Here is a 15,367-nt window from a genome sequence, read left to right on the forward strand (position 1 = left end):
AATTATTGCTGCCACCGCCACCGACACCGCCACCACCGCCACCGCCACCACTGCCGATGTTGTAGTTATTATTGTTCTTGTTATTATTGCTGCGGCTCGTGCAGACAGCGCGGCACCAAGTGTTTCACATCCCATGAGGCTATGAGCGAAATAAATACAAATGTGTGTGGGGCAAGTGGGGCAGGGCACCGAATTCTAGCGCATTCCACGCATCGGCAAAAATAGAGAGATAATTCACTTCCTATATCTATTTCGATTATGGTTTTTGGGTCAGCCGCAGAAGCCAGTTGCCAATGTCGGTCAACGTGGCCCAGCAGGTGCAGGTGCAGGTGCGATTCGCAGATCACTCTTAGGTCGGTTCATGAATCACGTCCTATAGCCGAGCAACCAATTCACGCCACACATTCCAATTGCCTTTCGGCTGACATTAATTATAGCGCAAACGATCGATTAGAAGCGTTTTAAAATTCATTAATGAATTGTTTCTCAAACAGCAGAGGCAACAACAGCAACAACAGCAACAAAACTACATATGTATGTACATAAATAAGAAACAACATGCGCGCCCCAATGTCTATAGGTTGGCATGTGAACAGTGCCTAACAGAAGTGCATGTACAGCAGCTGTTTAGCGAGAGAACAAGGGAAGGAATAGCGGGTAATTAGATGGAAATAAATATATTAGAAATTAAGTTTTTTAGATATTCATATTTAAGAGAATAAGCCGAATAATAATCCATATTATAACCCATCGATGCCTGATGCCTAAATCAATATTTTTCTATCGATCTCCTTTATTAATCTATTTATCCATGTATCTATCTATCCATCTATTCAATTATTTATCATAGATATATCATCTGTTAGATAGAGAGAATGCTGCGCTCTATCTCTCTATCTATATATCTATCTATCTATGTATCTATCCACCTATCCACCTCTCTATCAATCTATCTATTAATTTATTAACCTATCCATCTATCTATCTCTGCATCTATCTGTCTGCCTATCTTCTATTTTTATTTCTATACATCTAACCATATATATCTATTCTTTCTATACCAATCGATCACATGTTGTTGTCATACTTTTGGCAGCCACAATATATGCACGTTAGCTGCTCACATTCTCGCCCATAACAAATTGAAGAAAAAACTGACTGAAAAATGACGAGCTGACGATTTGTTTGGTATTTTGATATCGACAACAAATTTTCAGGCATCAGCCATCGGCTACACACCCACGGCCCAGGCTGGCGTCTACGGCCCCACGACCTGCCCTGCCATCCACGCCCAACAGCTTATTATGCACAAATAAATAGCACGCTGGACGATGAAGCAGCAAAAGAATAGATGCTCAGCACCAATAAAAATGTAGAAATGCTGTTGCTTTAGGCTTTTCAGTTGATTTATATGACGAACGGAAATCGTAGACTTTTCGACGCTCAGCATGAGTGCAGCAGACATTGAGGAGGCCGCTGATACAGCCACATCCACATCCACATCCACAGCTACAGATACATCCACAGCTACAGCTACAGCTACAGCTACAGCTAGAGATGCAGATACCGTGGACTGCACGAGCTTGGCATGTGTTATATCTTACAGATACTTTCGGCTACAAATTGGGCAAAACGCTCGAAATGTGTTTGCAAACAAATTAATATCCATCGATCTGAATCCGAACTGGCAGAGAGCGTACAGACAGCGTTGCCAGATCGCTATGATCTATGATCCGATCAGTACAGTTTAGATGGGAATTAGAGATTCTGGGATGCTACATCTTGCCTGCTGGCTTTATAATTTTATTCTATAATTTAGGTTAACTAAACAAAGCAATAAATATTTAACGTGCCGCTACCCATGCAGCGATCCACGAGCTGACCCGATCCCAATGCCAATTAGGTGGTTGCCAGGCGAGGGCAGATCGATGCAGATTCAAATGCCAAAATACAATGTCTGTTTTTGTTAGCGCTGGATGCTGTCGTAACCATAAATTAGCACCTACTTCGACTCTGGACCACGGCTGCCATATGGTTCATATATAAACTGCAGAATGCAGCCGATAGATTTATCTGAAAATCCGTTTCCAAATGAGTCGCTCAGGCGCAGTTTATTCTGCCTCTGCCTCTGCGATCTCAATTATTATATTTCCAATGAAAACTATTTTGGCTGCTGCTTCCGTAAACATGGCCAGGAGTGCCCTTGAGAGCAACAGCAGCAGCTGAAGTGAAAGCTGGATCTAGATTAATGATAGCCGAGTGGAGCTGCAAGTGGCAGCTGATGGGCCATGGACGTTGACCACATGCAACACTTTTCACTGTCAGCACATGGACTCTGGCTAATTGAGTGTTTCAGCTGACCACCAACTGGGCTCGCCTTTCACACTTTTTCCTATCGAATATGATAATATTATTGCTCACACTTGATCTTGGGCGTAGACTGAGTAGACACGCCCACTGTCCACAGCGAATTGGACTTGAAAGTGGTAGGTGTTAGGGATTAGCGTTAGACGCATCAGAGACTAGGAAAGACCCGACTGCAGCACAGCATGAGCTGGCGCTATGGCAGCCCAGTTTGGGTGTCTGTTTTATAGCCACGTGGAAGACGCGCTACCACCTCCGTGGGCGATAAATCTGCAGTGCGCCTGTGGCGCAATGAACTTACCCCTGCCCGTAGCTAACAATGCAACAGCTTCTGCCCTCCTCGTCTGGTGGTTTGTTTAGCTTTCAGGCGACGATAAACACCTTGGCGCCAGTGTAGGTCGCGCGCCGGATTGTGGTCTTTGGCTGGACTTGGCAGACTCATCCAGTTATTGCGCCATGCACTTATTATAATTCAATGAGCTACACAGTTTGACAATGCCAAAAGCCACTTGAGAGCAGCTAAGTGCTGCACCTGTTTGCAGGGCCGAGCCAAATAGCTGTGGGGGCTATCGATCACAGGAGCCAGACGCCTCGAAATGTTGACGACTCGCTGGCGGGTGTCGTGGGGCGCGGGCTTCCGTCGAAAGCGCTTGAAATTACACACGATATCGCTGCAATTATGCATGCATTTATGTTATTGTTAATTGTTTAAACAATAGTCTAAAGCTCCAATTGTTGGACGTGTGCGCTGCATGAGGTATTCGCCTGGCGACTGGGTTAGCTATGAGGGGGCCACAGCCTCCTCCTGCCCCCGCTGCTCGAAGCGACCAATGTTACGAAACGAAAAACCAAATGTTTCAGACTTTTGTTTTGTTGAATGGTTTTTTTTTCATTCATTCATTCATACAATGAACTGTGCGCAAGTGCTTCAATTTAATTCATAGACATCACGTATACGCCAGGCATGCCAGCGCTTAGCTAGACTAGATCTGAGATGTGAACTATTTTAATGCAAGACTTGTATTCAGATTTGCTTAAATAAAGCAAATGTGAGTTATCTAAATAAAAAACATAAATTGACAAAATAAAGACATTTCGCATGAAAATCTTTCGAGTTTCAGCTACGTTTTGCTAGAAGGAAAATATTTACTTTGATTTGGATTGTTTGCACAGAAGATCTAGCATCAGTTATAGCATGGGATTGTTTGAGTTTTATGCTGAAATTAATAAGAACTCAGTTTTGTCTATTTGTTAAGAATTTTGATTGATATTCGATTTAGTTTTCTAAATTTCCAGCAAAATATGTAAATTGAAAACACAATTAACACACAATTCCACAAACAGTGTGTGTGTGTGGGGGGGGGGGGGGGGAAGCTTTCATTTGATTTATGGCACTTCCATGGAAATTGTCGACAATTTGTCTGGCCGCGCAGAAGAAACCAGGCAGCGAGTTGGTAAGAAGTCGTTTCCGTGATTTACGCGCAACAAAATTCAAAAATAAACAATGCGTTTAGTAAGTATTTGCAGGCAACGAGTCGCTGCTGCTGCTGCTGCTGTTGTTGTTATTCTTTTCGCTTTACGATATCTTCAGCCAGAGCTGTGTGTGAATTTCGTGGTGATTATTTGACTTGGGCCTGACGGCAGCCGCGCACTTTGATAGTGCTGAATTTGCAGCTTCTATTTCTGTCATTGATTGCGGATTCTGTTTCCAATTCCAATTCCAATTCCAATTCGAATTCGAATTCAAATTCATTTGGCGTTGCTATTTATTTGCTTATGTCGCGCCAACTGGTTGGCAACTTCGTTGACGTCGGCAGCATCAAATGGCCCAAAAATTTGTGGCCGGCTGACTGGTTGGACTGGCATAAACATTCTACGGCCCGGTGACGAGCCAATGCCAACTGTGTGACATCAAAGCACCCAGAGCTGATAAGCAAAATAAACTGCACATCAGATTGCAATAATCAAATATGCTGGCGATAGCTTCATTCGCTGCACTCGACGACCTTACCCAATGGGGGACGACGCGTCGACGTTAATCACCAATTGAGCGCCATCTGCTGGCGTCAGCTGGCAACTGCTGTCGCTAGCATTGCTGCATCCTTTCACTCTCCCCCAATTTGCTGGCAAGACCCAGATCAAAGCATTTCAAGCGCAACAGTCAATCAAAATTGTTGTTGCAATTTTCTTGCCGGCTGCACATAATTTTCGCTGCTTTTGTTGTTGCCATCGACGCGTCGTCCGTCAGCCTGGGCCAATAAATTGCCTGCTCCCGGATCTCTTCTGGTCGGCTGGCCCCGGCTCCTCCTGCGCCCCGCCCTGACGAGAGGCTAATTTACTCAAATGTCGACGCCTGGCGCTGATTTTTCATTTGCATACTTGCCAGCTTTTTTTTCATTTTTTCTTTTTTCTTTTTTGTTGTTGCTTTGTTTTGTTTTTGGCATAAATCGATCATAAATTTAATTTGAAAATTGCCGAGTCTAGTTTCGCTTGGGCGAGGCAACTCCAAAGCCATTTTGCGTATTTATAACTCAATAAAACTTCAAAAGTGTTCGAAAACATTCGCTCTCAAAGTTTGTTTAATGCCATAAAAATGCAGTTGTTGTTGCCGTTGTTGTTGTTGCTGTTGGCATTAAAACTCGGCCATAGCTTTATGGACTCTACAGCTGACAAAGGGAACCGGAAGTTTACTCTATTTGCTCTTGCAGTTGATATTAAGTATTATTTGCTCAACGATCGCAGCAAAGCTGAAGCATTATCTTACGATTTTGGAGCTTTGATCTTGAAGCAAAATATACGATCCACATTTGCTTCAGATTAGAGCAGCTTTTCCATAAAGAGGAAGCCGAAAGACGAACAGACTGACGTAGGGAATCTTTTACATTTTAAGATTTTCACACTGTGTTTTGACTGCACTGGAAAGGTTTGACTCTAGCTCATCCTCGTGTTGCGATCCACTTAACAATCAAATGATTCATGTAATTTAATACAATAGTTAAAGTCCAGTTATATTCAACTATAATGTTCACGCAATGTAAATTTACTTTGGAGTTGGCGAGTCTCTATTATAGCCGGGTTAATTGCAACGACAGCTGCCAAAACAACAGCAAAACCGCGCAAGACAAACACCAACAACAACGACAGCAACAGGAACAACAAGGACAACAATATTATACGCTTCTGTTGTCATCGTCGTCAGGCGATGGCAGTAGAATTTATTGTTATAACGGCGCAATGATAACAGGTCATCAACACAACTGGGCAGGTAAATAAATATGTACAAGTATATATGTAGCCAGCTAGCCAGAGCGAGATAGCAATACGAGGCCAGAGTGAGACAGCAGCACCGTGGGAGAAACATAAAAATTACAAAGGAGCTCGCAACACGGCGAGCGAAGCAAACAAATTCACAGTTATTCCTGTGCAGCTGTTGCCTGATAGGGCGTGGCATGGGCGTGGTGGGGGTGGCGGGCGTGGTAGGTGCTGCTAGCAGCTAATACTTGCATTTAATTAGGCTTGCAATAATATTTATGTAAATCGGGCCTGGCTCCAGGACGAGCGCAGACGGCAGCTGTCAATATTTATGATTGGGTCGCTTTTGGGTCGCTCTGTCAATGATTTGATTACAACTACACTCACACACATGTGCGTGTGTCATTGTTGTCCTGCGAACTGTGTCCTGCATCTGCATCTGCTCATGTATGTGTGTGCGTGTGCGTCCTTATCGCTAAGCAAACAGTGCAACATTTTGCTGTTGTCGCCAACGCTTTGTTTATCTTGTCCGCTGCGCACTGTCCCCTACGCGCCTCTGCCGCTTGGACCACCCGCGCAATCTGCGTTCGCAGCTCGCGACGGCTGCTGTGGGCATATTTTTTCATTTGCGACACGATTTCTTTTATATTTTTCCTCTCAGTTTTGTTGTTTTCGCATTTAATTTTGTTGCTTTTGACACCGAATGGACTCAAGCCTCGTCGAGGCGCGGCTTTGTCAACGCAACAATCGCAGCAGCCCAAAAATTTGATTCTACAAAAGGCGCTGAATTTGCATAGCTGGCGTAAGCATAAGAAAAAGATAGACAGAGAGAGAGAGAGAGTGAGTGAAGAGAGGAAGATCGATGATGCCTAAACACTTTCTTTATATAACAAAACTAGTTTGCGCCCAGAACTTCATCTTCTCTATGAATCGAACCTTTAGTTGATATATGTATACAAAAACTTAGCCGAATCATAGTTTTTCTCCATAAAGCTTTGCCTTAAAATACTCAGCCTTTCAGCTTTGTCTCTTGGTCAAAAATAACTTGATTTCAAGGCTCCGAAAAACCGAGGCTATGGCGACTTACGAGGCTTAATTCAGACAGTTGCTTCAAACTGTCAACCGAACTAACATTGATATATATGAAAACTGAAGCACTAATATATAACTGAACTAAATAATAAATTTAAGCAAAATAAACTTAACTATTACATGTCATCTTACCAGGCGTTAAGGCCTAAACAGCAAGTAGCTGTTAGTCTACATAAATCACTTAGCAGTAGTTAGGAATATGTTAATCTATCTATGTATGTTAACAGCTGTTTAATATGATGTTTATATAGTATACGCATACCTAACATATAGAGCTATAGAGGCCTTCTTCTGTTCGCCTCGTAACCCACATCCTACTTGTTTTTGTAGCACAGTGTGAGCACGCTTGTAGGCCTAGCTTTGGCACACTTTTCATTCGCACTTGAGCGCTCATTTGTGTGCCGGCTGTGCCCACCCAGCTAGGCATGGCGCGGCTCAAGACTTGTATGCCATTGAAAACAATGGCCCAATGGCCCTTAGCCAAGTAAAGGCAAGTTTGTGCTTCAGCTGAAGCGACACCTGAGCACAGTTTAGCCCACATCAATATCGTCGTTCGAAGTCGTGGTCAACGCAATCTCAATGCCGCTATGGCGCCAGGCGGGTATCTCAAGTGACGATGGATCGCCTCATGATAGCCGCATAATGGAGGCGCAGACACTGGAGTAGACCATGACAACAATCCACACGTTTTGCTGAACAACATCATCAGCGACTGTTGACAGACAGCAGCCACAGCACACATTTTGCTGTTGTTGTTGCAGTTGTTGTTGTTGCTTTTTTTGGCAGTTAATCAGTGGAGTTGTCGCTAGATTGGTTGGGTAACTGGTCCGACTCGATTCAGCTAATAAGCGCACCGCAGCAATACACTTTTTGGCACTCATCATTAGCGTTACGCATTTCGCAGTCGAATGCCACTTTTGTGTTTTACTTTCTACCAATTAACTGCATTTGTCTGGCATTTAGAGGCGTGGCTTAGTTGGGGAATTTCTTGTGAGTTATTTTAACTAAAGATTTACAATTTACACGGCTATTGTTGAGCAACGGAAATGTTTTAGTGAAAGCTACGTTGCGGCAGCATTTAGGAAATTTTCAGCAATTTTTAAAAGTTTTTATTGTTAACTGCTGAATCAGATCTATGTTGAGCTATGAGAACTCTAGCTGGCAACAGAAGTAGAACTATATATATGTATATATATATATATATATTTTTTTTTATTTTTTCATTTAGATTTTCGTTAGATTATTATGAAAGCCATTCTGAACTAGTCTTAGAGGCATATCGGACCATATTGCTATATCATACTATACCAGAGCAAATGCTAGTCAAATGACTTAATTTCGTATACTCTTAGATGAGGCCAAGTTATAGTAACACATATTTGAAGTGCGTAAACTAATTGTAATAATAAAATGTAATTAAAACAAATCTTTGTAATAAACTAAAGTCTATCAGAGCTGAATTTCATATTGCATATGTCCAATGTCTGATGAGACACAATATTGATTATGGTCGCATATTGCAATCTGATGCGCAGTGGACTTTTAGCCAACATTGGACACGCACAGACCGTCTGGAGAGTAGTATTGAAGCACGTGCAATACGACCAAGTGCAGTTCATCTGATATTCCCCATTGTCATATTTCTTTGACGCTGATTCATTCATTCAGCTGAGCGAACGCTTCTTCTTTCCTGCTGAGCGGTCATTTAATATGCGTCTAATATACATATATACATATATATATATATATATATATGTACATATATTTCCTTTATCAGTAGCCAGACATCGGAATTTGCGTATGCTATCGATTTCATCTGAAAGTCTGTTTCCGTGCAATGCCATGTGGAAGTGCAACTTTGATTCTGGTGTAGATGGAAATAAAACTCGCAATCATTTTTGATATTTTAACATATTTTTTTTCTTTTTTTGCTGTTTGTGGTTTAATACACGGTTTTGTTTTAGACGCTAATTTGATAATAGATTTGCTTTTGCTTTATAATTATTTATAATTTATTATTGCTTACGTAGGCTAGGCTAGTTAATTGTAATATTACTAAGCGATTCACTATCATACTATGATGTTTTAAATCGTTTGCTTTTCATTGAATTTTCATATTCATTTCCATTTGGAGTTTCCTTTGAAATACTTGCTACTGGCTAAATGAAAATCGATCGCATTGCAAAAACTCATCACAAATTGCATACCAGACATAACTACGCCCTAAAGTGATAACAATTATTAATAAGTAGTTAATTGTAGTTATTAATGGTAGTGTTTAATGCTATTAGATTGTATAAAACTAACAACTAAATACGTGAGCGTTCGCTTGGCCCACACATCGTATACGCAATTCGCCAAAACATTTCAGCGTGTGAACAGCAAACACTAAATACAAATACAAATAAAAACAATTCAAAAAAATGAAAAACAATAATAAATTCATTGACATTGAGATACTTTCTGCTGCAGTTGCTGCGGCTGCTGTTGCTGCTGTGAATCATGCTTGGAAATATATTTACAGGAATATACAAGAGAGCACAGCGGCCACGCCCATTTAGCCCCCTCCTTAGACACCGTACTTGATGCCATACTCCTGGTAGTGACCCACATGCGGACGATAATGGCTGAGGTTGCTCAGCTGGCCCAGATTGCCCAGATTCCCGCTCAGGTGCGACACGTGATGATGATGATGATGATGACTATTTATCACGGCAGCTGCGGCGGCGGCAGAGGCAGCCGCAACGCTGGCCGAAGCCGGCGGACTGGCCGACTGTATGCTGCCCGTCGGGCTGCCCGTGTCCAGCTGGCAGGATTGATTCTGCTCGAAGATCATGTCGCGGAAGCCCAGCGCTGAGCTGGGACTGCTGGTCAGCACCGAGGCGGAGATAGCCGGATTGTTGTTGTTGTTGTTGTTGTGTATGCTGTTGTTGTTATTGTTGTTGTTGTTGTGGTTGGGATTGTTGTTGCTGGGATGTGTGGGCGTTCCGCTCTGGCCAGCCCCGTTGGTAATGGGCTCCGATGGCGGCGTCTCCGGCGTATACCAGCCACCATGCGCTGGTCCATGGGGCGTTGAGATCGTGGTGGGTGAAGCGCCCGACGATTGTATCCCATTGCCATTGCCCGGCGTCAGGGGATGTGAAACGTGGGCAACATGTCGCAGCTGCTGGGCGTGATGCGCAGCCGCAGCATGATGGACATGATGCATCTGACTGCTGGCCACCGTCAGATTGTCGTCGTTCAAATGATACGGATAAGCGCTGTGATGGATGCGCGGATTGTAGACATTCATCAGGGAGTCGACGGTGAAGCCGGCATGCTCCACGCCGCCCGTCAAATGGTTCATTTGCGCCAGGCTGTCGTGGCAGGAGTTGAGCATGGCTGCATGCGACACATCCTTGCCGCTGAGACAGCCCAAGTCCATGAGCGGCTCCTTCTTGAAGTGCGCCGCATGGGCGGCCATGTGTTTGGCTTCCAATATGCCATTGGTCATCAGCTTCAGGGGCTTCATCTCGGCCAGCTTTTCGTTCATCATGGCCTGGCGCTTGATCGCCTCCTCCTTCTCCCGCATCACATCCTTCTTCTTGAAGCGACGACGTCGTCGCAGAAACGAGCCATTGTCGAACATGTTGTAGGAGTCCGGATCTAGCGTCCAATACGAGCCCTTGCCCGGCTTCTTATCGTCGCGGGCCACCTTGACGAAGCACTCGTTCAGGCTGAGATTGTGGCGTATGGAGTTCTGCCAGCCCTGCTTGTTGTCCCGATAGTAGGGAAACCTCTCCATGATGTACTGATAGATGCCGTTGAGTGTCACCTTCTTGTCGGAGGCATTCTGTATGGCCATGGCGATCAGCGCTATGTACGAGTACGGCGGCTTCACAATCTCCTTGTTCTGATGCGGTGCACCCAATCCGTAGGCGCTGGCCGAGTACGGGTATCGCGAGTACTGATCGTACGCATAATGGGCCGCTGCCGCCGCCGAGGCGCTGCTGGCGGCTGCCACCGCCGAGGCGGATGTATAGCCGGCGGCCGTTTGGGCATAGTGGCGGGAGAAAGAGTTCTGATCACTGAACAGCGTGTGCATGATATTGATATTGGTATTAACTATGGGATAACTGTATTTTAAGTTTTGCGGACTGAGCCGCCACTGCAAATTGTCAGGCACAAGAACTTTAAGCAGCTTCTATAATACTTTTTCTTTACTTTTTGTGTTTGTGTTTTGTTTGGCGCACTTCACAGAGGTTTTAATTTTTTTTTTTGTTTTTTGCTGTGGCTGCTGCTGTTGCTGCGGCGCGTTTATTATTTGTTCTAATAATATTTGCTTAAACAAGTTGTAGCTGTGGCAATGTGCGCGAATATTTGTGTATCTGTAGCTGTAGCTGTAGTTGTATCTGTATGTGTGCTAACACAACAACAAGCAATCGCATCGGACGTGCAGGCACAACGCAGCGGCGAAGAACCGTTCGGGATAGTAACACGTCTGATACTGAATCTGTGTAACTGAAATAACATATAGCTCGAGTCAATGCGACGCGGCAGCAGCGCTACGAATCTCGGCAGTGGCAGCGACAGCGACAGCGGCAGCGACTGCGACGCCGACGCGAATGCGTTTGTGTGTGTGTGTAGCTGTCAGTGAGTGGAGCTGCGTTTGTGTTGGTGACCAACCACCGACAGCAGCACGTTCTATTCGCAGCAGTCACTAAGTGAAGACCTACAGCTATATGTGTGCGCAAACACTCACACACACAGCTACGTAGAGATACTCTCTTTCACACACACACACACACATTCACCACGAGGTGGCCGCCATTCATGATTTTGTACGTACGCCCCTGTAAAGTGGCACTTTTTCTGTATAGCTTGGCTTTGTTTTTGGGTGTGGGAAGTGGATGTGGATGTGGAAGTGGAAGTGGAAGTGGAAATAGTTGTTTCAGCAGTTACTATATATGCCAGCCTATGCCTGAGCTAGAGTCTGAGCCTGCAACCCTGCCTCGTTGCCTCTATTTATGTTGTTCAAACTAATGCTTAAAATGCGGCCTAGCCAAACGCTCTCGCTCTCGCTCGCACCTCCTCCTGCTGGCATTGCCTAGAAAGAAAGCGCAATATTTGTCGTAGCACCTGGGTGTGCAGACAAGTTCCGTGCCCAAAAAAAAATATGTGGGTGGCTTTTGGCTGCGCTAACTGCGACTTTTATGTGGTTTTGGTTTACGCATAAATTTGTGAGCGCAATTTTTTCATTTAAAAAATAAAGCTGATTAAAGGACGGGCTAAGACTTAGGCTATATTCTTATTACTTTATAACATTTGCTAGATTTGGAATTTGCCAACTTTTCATAGTATTCTAGAGTCAAATATAATTAAATTATATTCTAGAAACGACGTAAATATTATAGCTCAAAAGACAAGTACAAAAAGCTTTTTAAATGAAGCTAATCTAGAGTTTCGCTTCTTAACTATGCTACCTGTATTAGCCCTGTTCATATATGTAAAGAGCGACAGCCCTTGGCTTGCATTTCCCTCCCGTGCTCCTGGACACATATTTTCTCACTTTTTTCACATATAGTCGCTTGTCGTTGTTATTGTTGTTGTTGTTTTTGGGCCCAGGCACTTTTTTGCAGAGCACATTGAAACAATTTTTTTATTTGGTTTTTGCTTATTGAAACAATATTTTTTCGTACAACAATATTTATTGACTTTGTCAGCTTTAAAGTAAATTTTATATGTTTATTTGGGCAAGTGTGTGCGAGTGAGTGTGTGTGTGTGTGCTTGTGTGTCTGTGTGTGTGTTGAGTTGCAGACTGATTCAAACCGGGTTCTCCCACGGTTCTGTTTGCTTACTTTTAGCTATATGCACGCGTGTGTGTGTTAAATATATATTGTGATAATTTAAAAGTATAATAAATTTCATTTGCATTCAATAAATTGGCAGCTCATATAAAAAAGCTCCACACAGAGTTATATATTATCATACTGCTCTGCACTCTATCTAACCCACTGCGTTTCTTTCTCTGCTGCCCTATCTCTTTCGGTGCGTATTTCGATAACCTGGATAATTGATACAAAAATAATATTTGGCTCTATTAGCGCAATCGCATTATTTTGACAAATATTTTTATTGTTTTAACATAATTTTTCGTATGCGAGCCGCATGCCGCATGCCGCATGCAGGAAGACGACATGAAGGACCTTAGCTGGACCAGAGCTCACATCTCATGCAGAGCTCGCCACGAATGTGCATGTGAAGCATCAGGCCGTGTCCATGTCCGGTCAATTCCAGTGAAGAGTCCTTTGGCTGCATTTGAAATTCGAATGAGGTTGCAGTGCCACCGACGTCTCCACAGTTTCGCCTTCTCCATCTCGCTCTTCCCCTATCATTCTTCTCTCCCTCTCTCTCACTCTCTGCTGCGCCATTTGCGCATTTCATTTTCTTGCTTTTTGGCGTCGCAGACATCGCTGCTGATTTTACAAATTTTCGTCTTTTGGCATTGGAGCCCTGATTGTCAGTGTCCATGTGTGTGTGTGTGTGTGTGACTTCGTCTGTCTCTGCATTTTGCACAGTTCATGTTATTTTTTGCGCAGTTGCCATGCCCGTCTGTCCCAAGTTGGGACCCAGTCTCCCTCTCCGTCTCCCCCTCCCTCTCCCTCTCCATCTCCATCTCCATCTCAATTCCAGTTCCAGTCCCTGACTCACGTCGCACTTGTTTCTTGTGCTCCCGCTCCATTTTATCTGTCATTTGACCTATGCAAATATTGTTTTAATCTCTCGCACTCCAACAAATTTTTACCAATTGCAGTGAAAGTTTAATCAGACTTTAAGTATTTAGCAGCGCAGCTACATTTTGTCTTCAAGTTTATATGATTAAATGATAGGTAAAAGTGATTATAAATGAATGAGAATCTATTGAGGTGGCTCATTCATTTATCTCTCCCTCTCTCTCTCTCTTTCTCATATAGTTGAGTGTATATGATTCAAAGTTAGTGGAGGAAGAGATAAAGACAGAAAAAGTGAGTTCGATCATCATCTTGTTTAGCTTCTAATGCCATAATCTACAATTAATCCTAAACCTCATCTGCTCTTCGCCTCGCAGCATCTAAATATCAGAGTTTGATGAACTTAATCAATTTAAAAATGTAAATTACGCAATGCCAGCGCTCGTCACGGTATTAGCATATGAAACATATTAATTTGACAAACATTTTCAACAAAAACATCTAAGAGTGCTTTGCTGGGGAGTATCCGGCTAAGTGATATCCTAAAACATGCTGCGAGCTGAAGAAGAAATTTCCAAGCTCCATAGTCTTCATCCTTTAGACATATCTCAAATCAAAATTAGTACTAAGGCTGATCATAAAAATATCAATTCAGTCATTTACATTTTCATATTTCATAGACTTTCTATTCCGATCATCCATTCTAAATGAATTCAGGGTATAACAAGTCAATATCTAGGAAATATAATTTCTTTTGCACAATCGTTGGGGCATTTGTCGCCAGAAAAAAAGTCAAAAATGTCAGCTCGCCATTTTGCACGCTCAATTTGATCGCCGACGAGCAGGCGTCGCTTCAGATGTCCACTTAGTGCAGGGACAGAGAAGGGAGCTCGGCCAGACTAATAGCTAAGAGAGTAGAGGACAATTTGCAACACATGTTGAGCCAAGTGAGGGGCGTTTAGACAGTTGGCGAGACGAACAAAGGGAGTGCCATATGGCAACTCATTGCCTATTAAATTTAGCAATTGCTGGCCTTTTTATATTTTGGGCAGATTTTAGTATTTTTACTAGAAGTAATCTAAAAACAATATTTATTTTAAAGCGCTGAGTGCACGAAGTGCCCTAATCAGACAGTTAACGGCACTTGAACCAGGCAAACACACACACATACAGGAGAACAGGATTTAAGCTGCAACAATAATAAATTTCCTAGCAAAAAAGAAGGAATTGAAAAATATGTTTCGGTTGAAAACGCGCACTCCTAAAAATGCTGATAAGGCGAAATATGCGCACGCACACATGAACAGCTCGTATACCAACACAAACAGAGCGGTGGCGCTGCTCTGCTTGCTGCTGCTGCTCACTGCTCACTGCTCTCTCATGAATATGCATGCGGCGACGCAGCGTCGCTGCCTTCTCTGCTGAGCCAATAAAGCGTAGACTCACGCACGCACACACATGTAAACGAGCAAGCGCACACACACAAGCGCATGCACAGACGAATGCGCAGCCAATGGAAGGCGTGGCCTGCACTGCACACATAGCTAAGCAGCAAAGAGTGAGAGAGACCAAGAGCGCAGCAATGGCGCATTCATTGCACTGCTTGCACACTGCATTGGCTCGTGGTTGCTTTCCTCGTTGGATAATAACATTTTCGGGTGTATGCAGGGTGGGTCGTGAAAGGGTGTTGAAATGGCTGGGGTGTTGGCTGTTGTTGATGGTGTTGGGTGGTAGGGTGGTTGGTTGGCTTGTTCAATATCGGCCACTCATTAAAATTTATGATTTGTATATGGTTCGAGCTCTCATTATGCATACGTAGTTCGTTCTTTTGCATAGCCAATTTAGCAGATTAGTTGTAGATACAAATTTTTGGTTTTGTTATTCCAAGAACTTTGATGTGAGTGTGGATTGTGGGAGTCGGGCTGTGGGATGTGGATTGAAGGGGTTGC

At 43.5% G+C, this 15,367-nt stretch overlaps 1 protein-coding gene across 1 annotated transcript; it reads right to left on the minus strand.

Moving 5' to 3' along the window:
* Positions 1-9,188: 9,188 nt before the first annotated feature.
* LOC111601051 (fork head domain-containing protein crocodile) lies at positions 9,189-10,943 on the minus strand. Its single transcript, XM_023317468.2, has one exon. The coding sequence runs from the start codon at positions 10,790-10,792 to the stop codon at positions 9,278-9,280; it is 1,515 nt and encodes a 504-aa protein (XP_023173236.2). The 5' UTR covers positions 10,793-10,943; the 3' UTR covers positions 9,189-9,277.
* Positions 10,944-15,367: the final 4,424 nt, after the last annotated feature.

This window comes from Drosophila hydei, unplaced genomic scaffold, assembly GCF_003285905.1.
Source record: "Drosophila hydei strain 15085-1641.00,03,60 unplaced genomic scaffold, DhydRS2 tig00008135-arrow-pilon, whole genome shotgun sequence".
NCBI classification, from domain to species: domain Eukaryota; kingdom Metazoa; phylum Arthropoda; class Insecta; order Diptera; family Drosophilidae; genus Drosophila; species Drosophila hydei.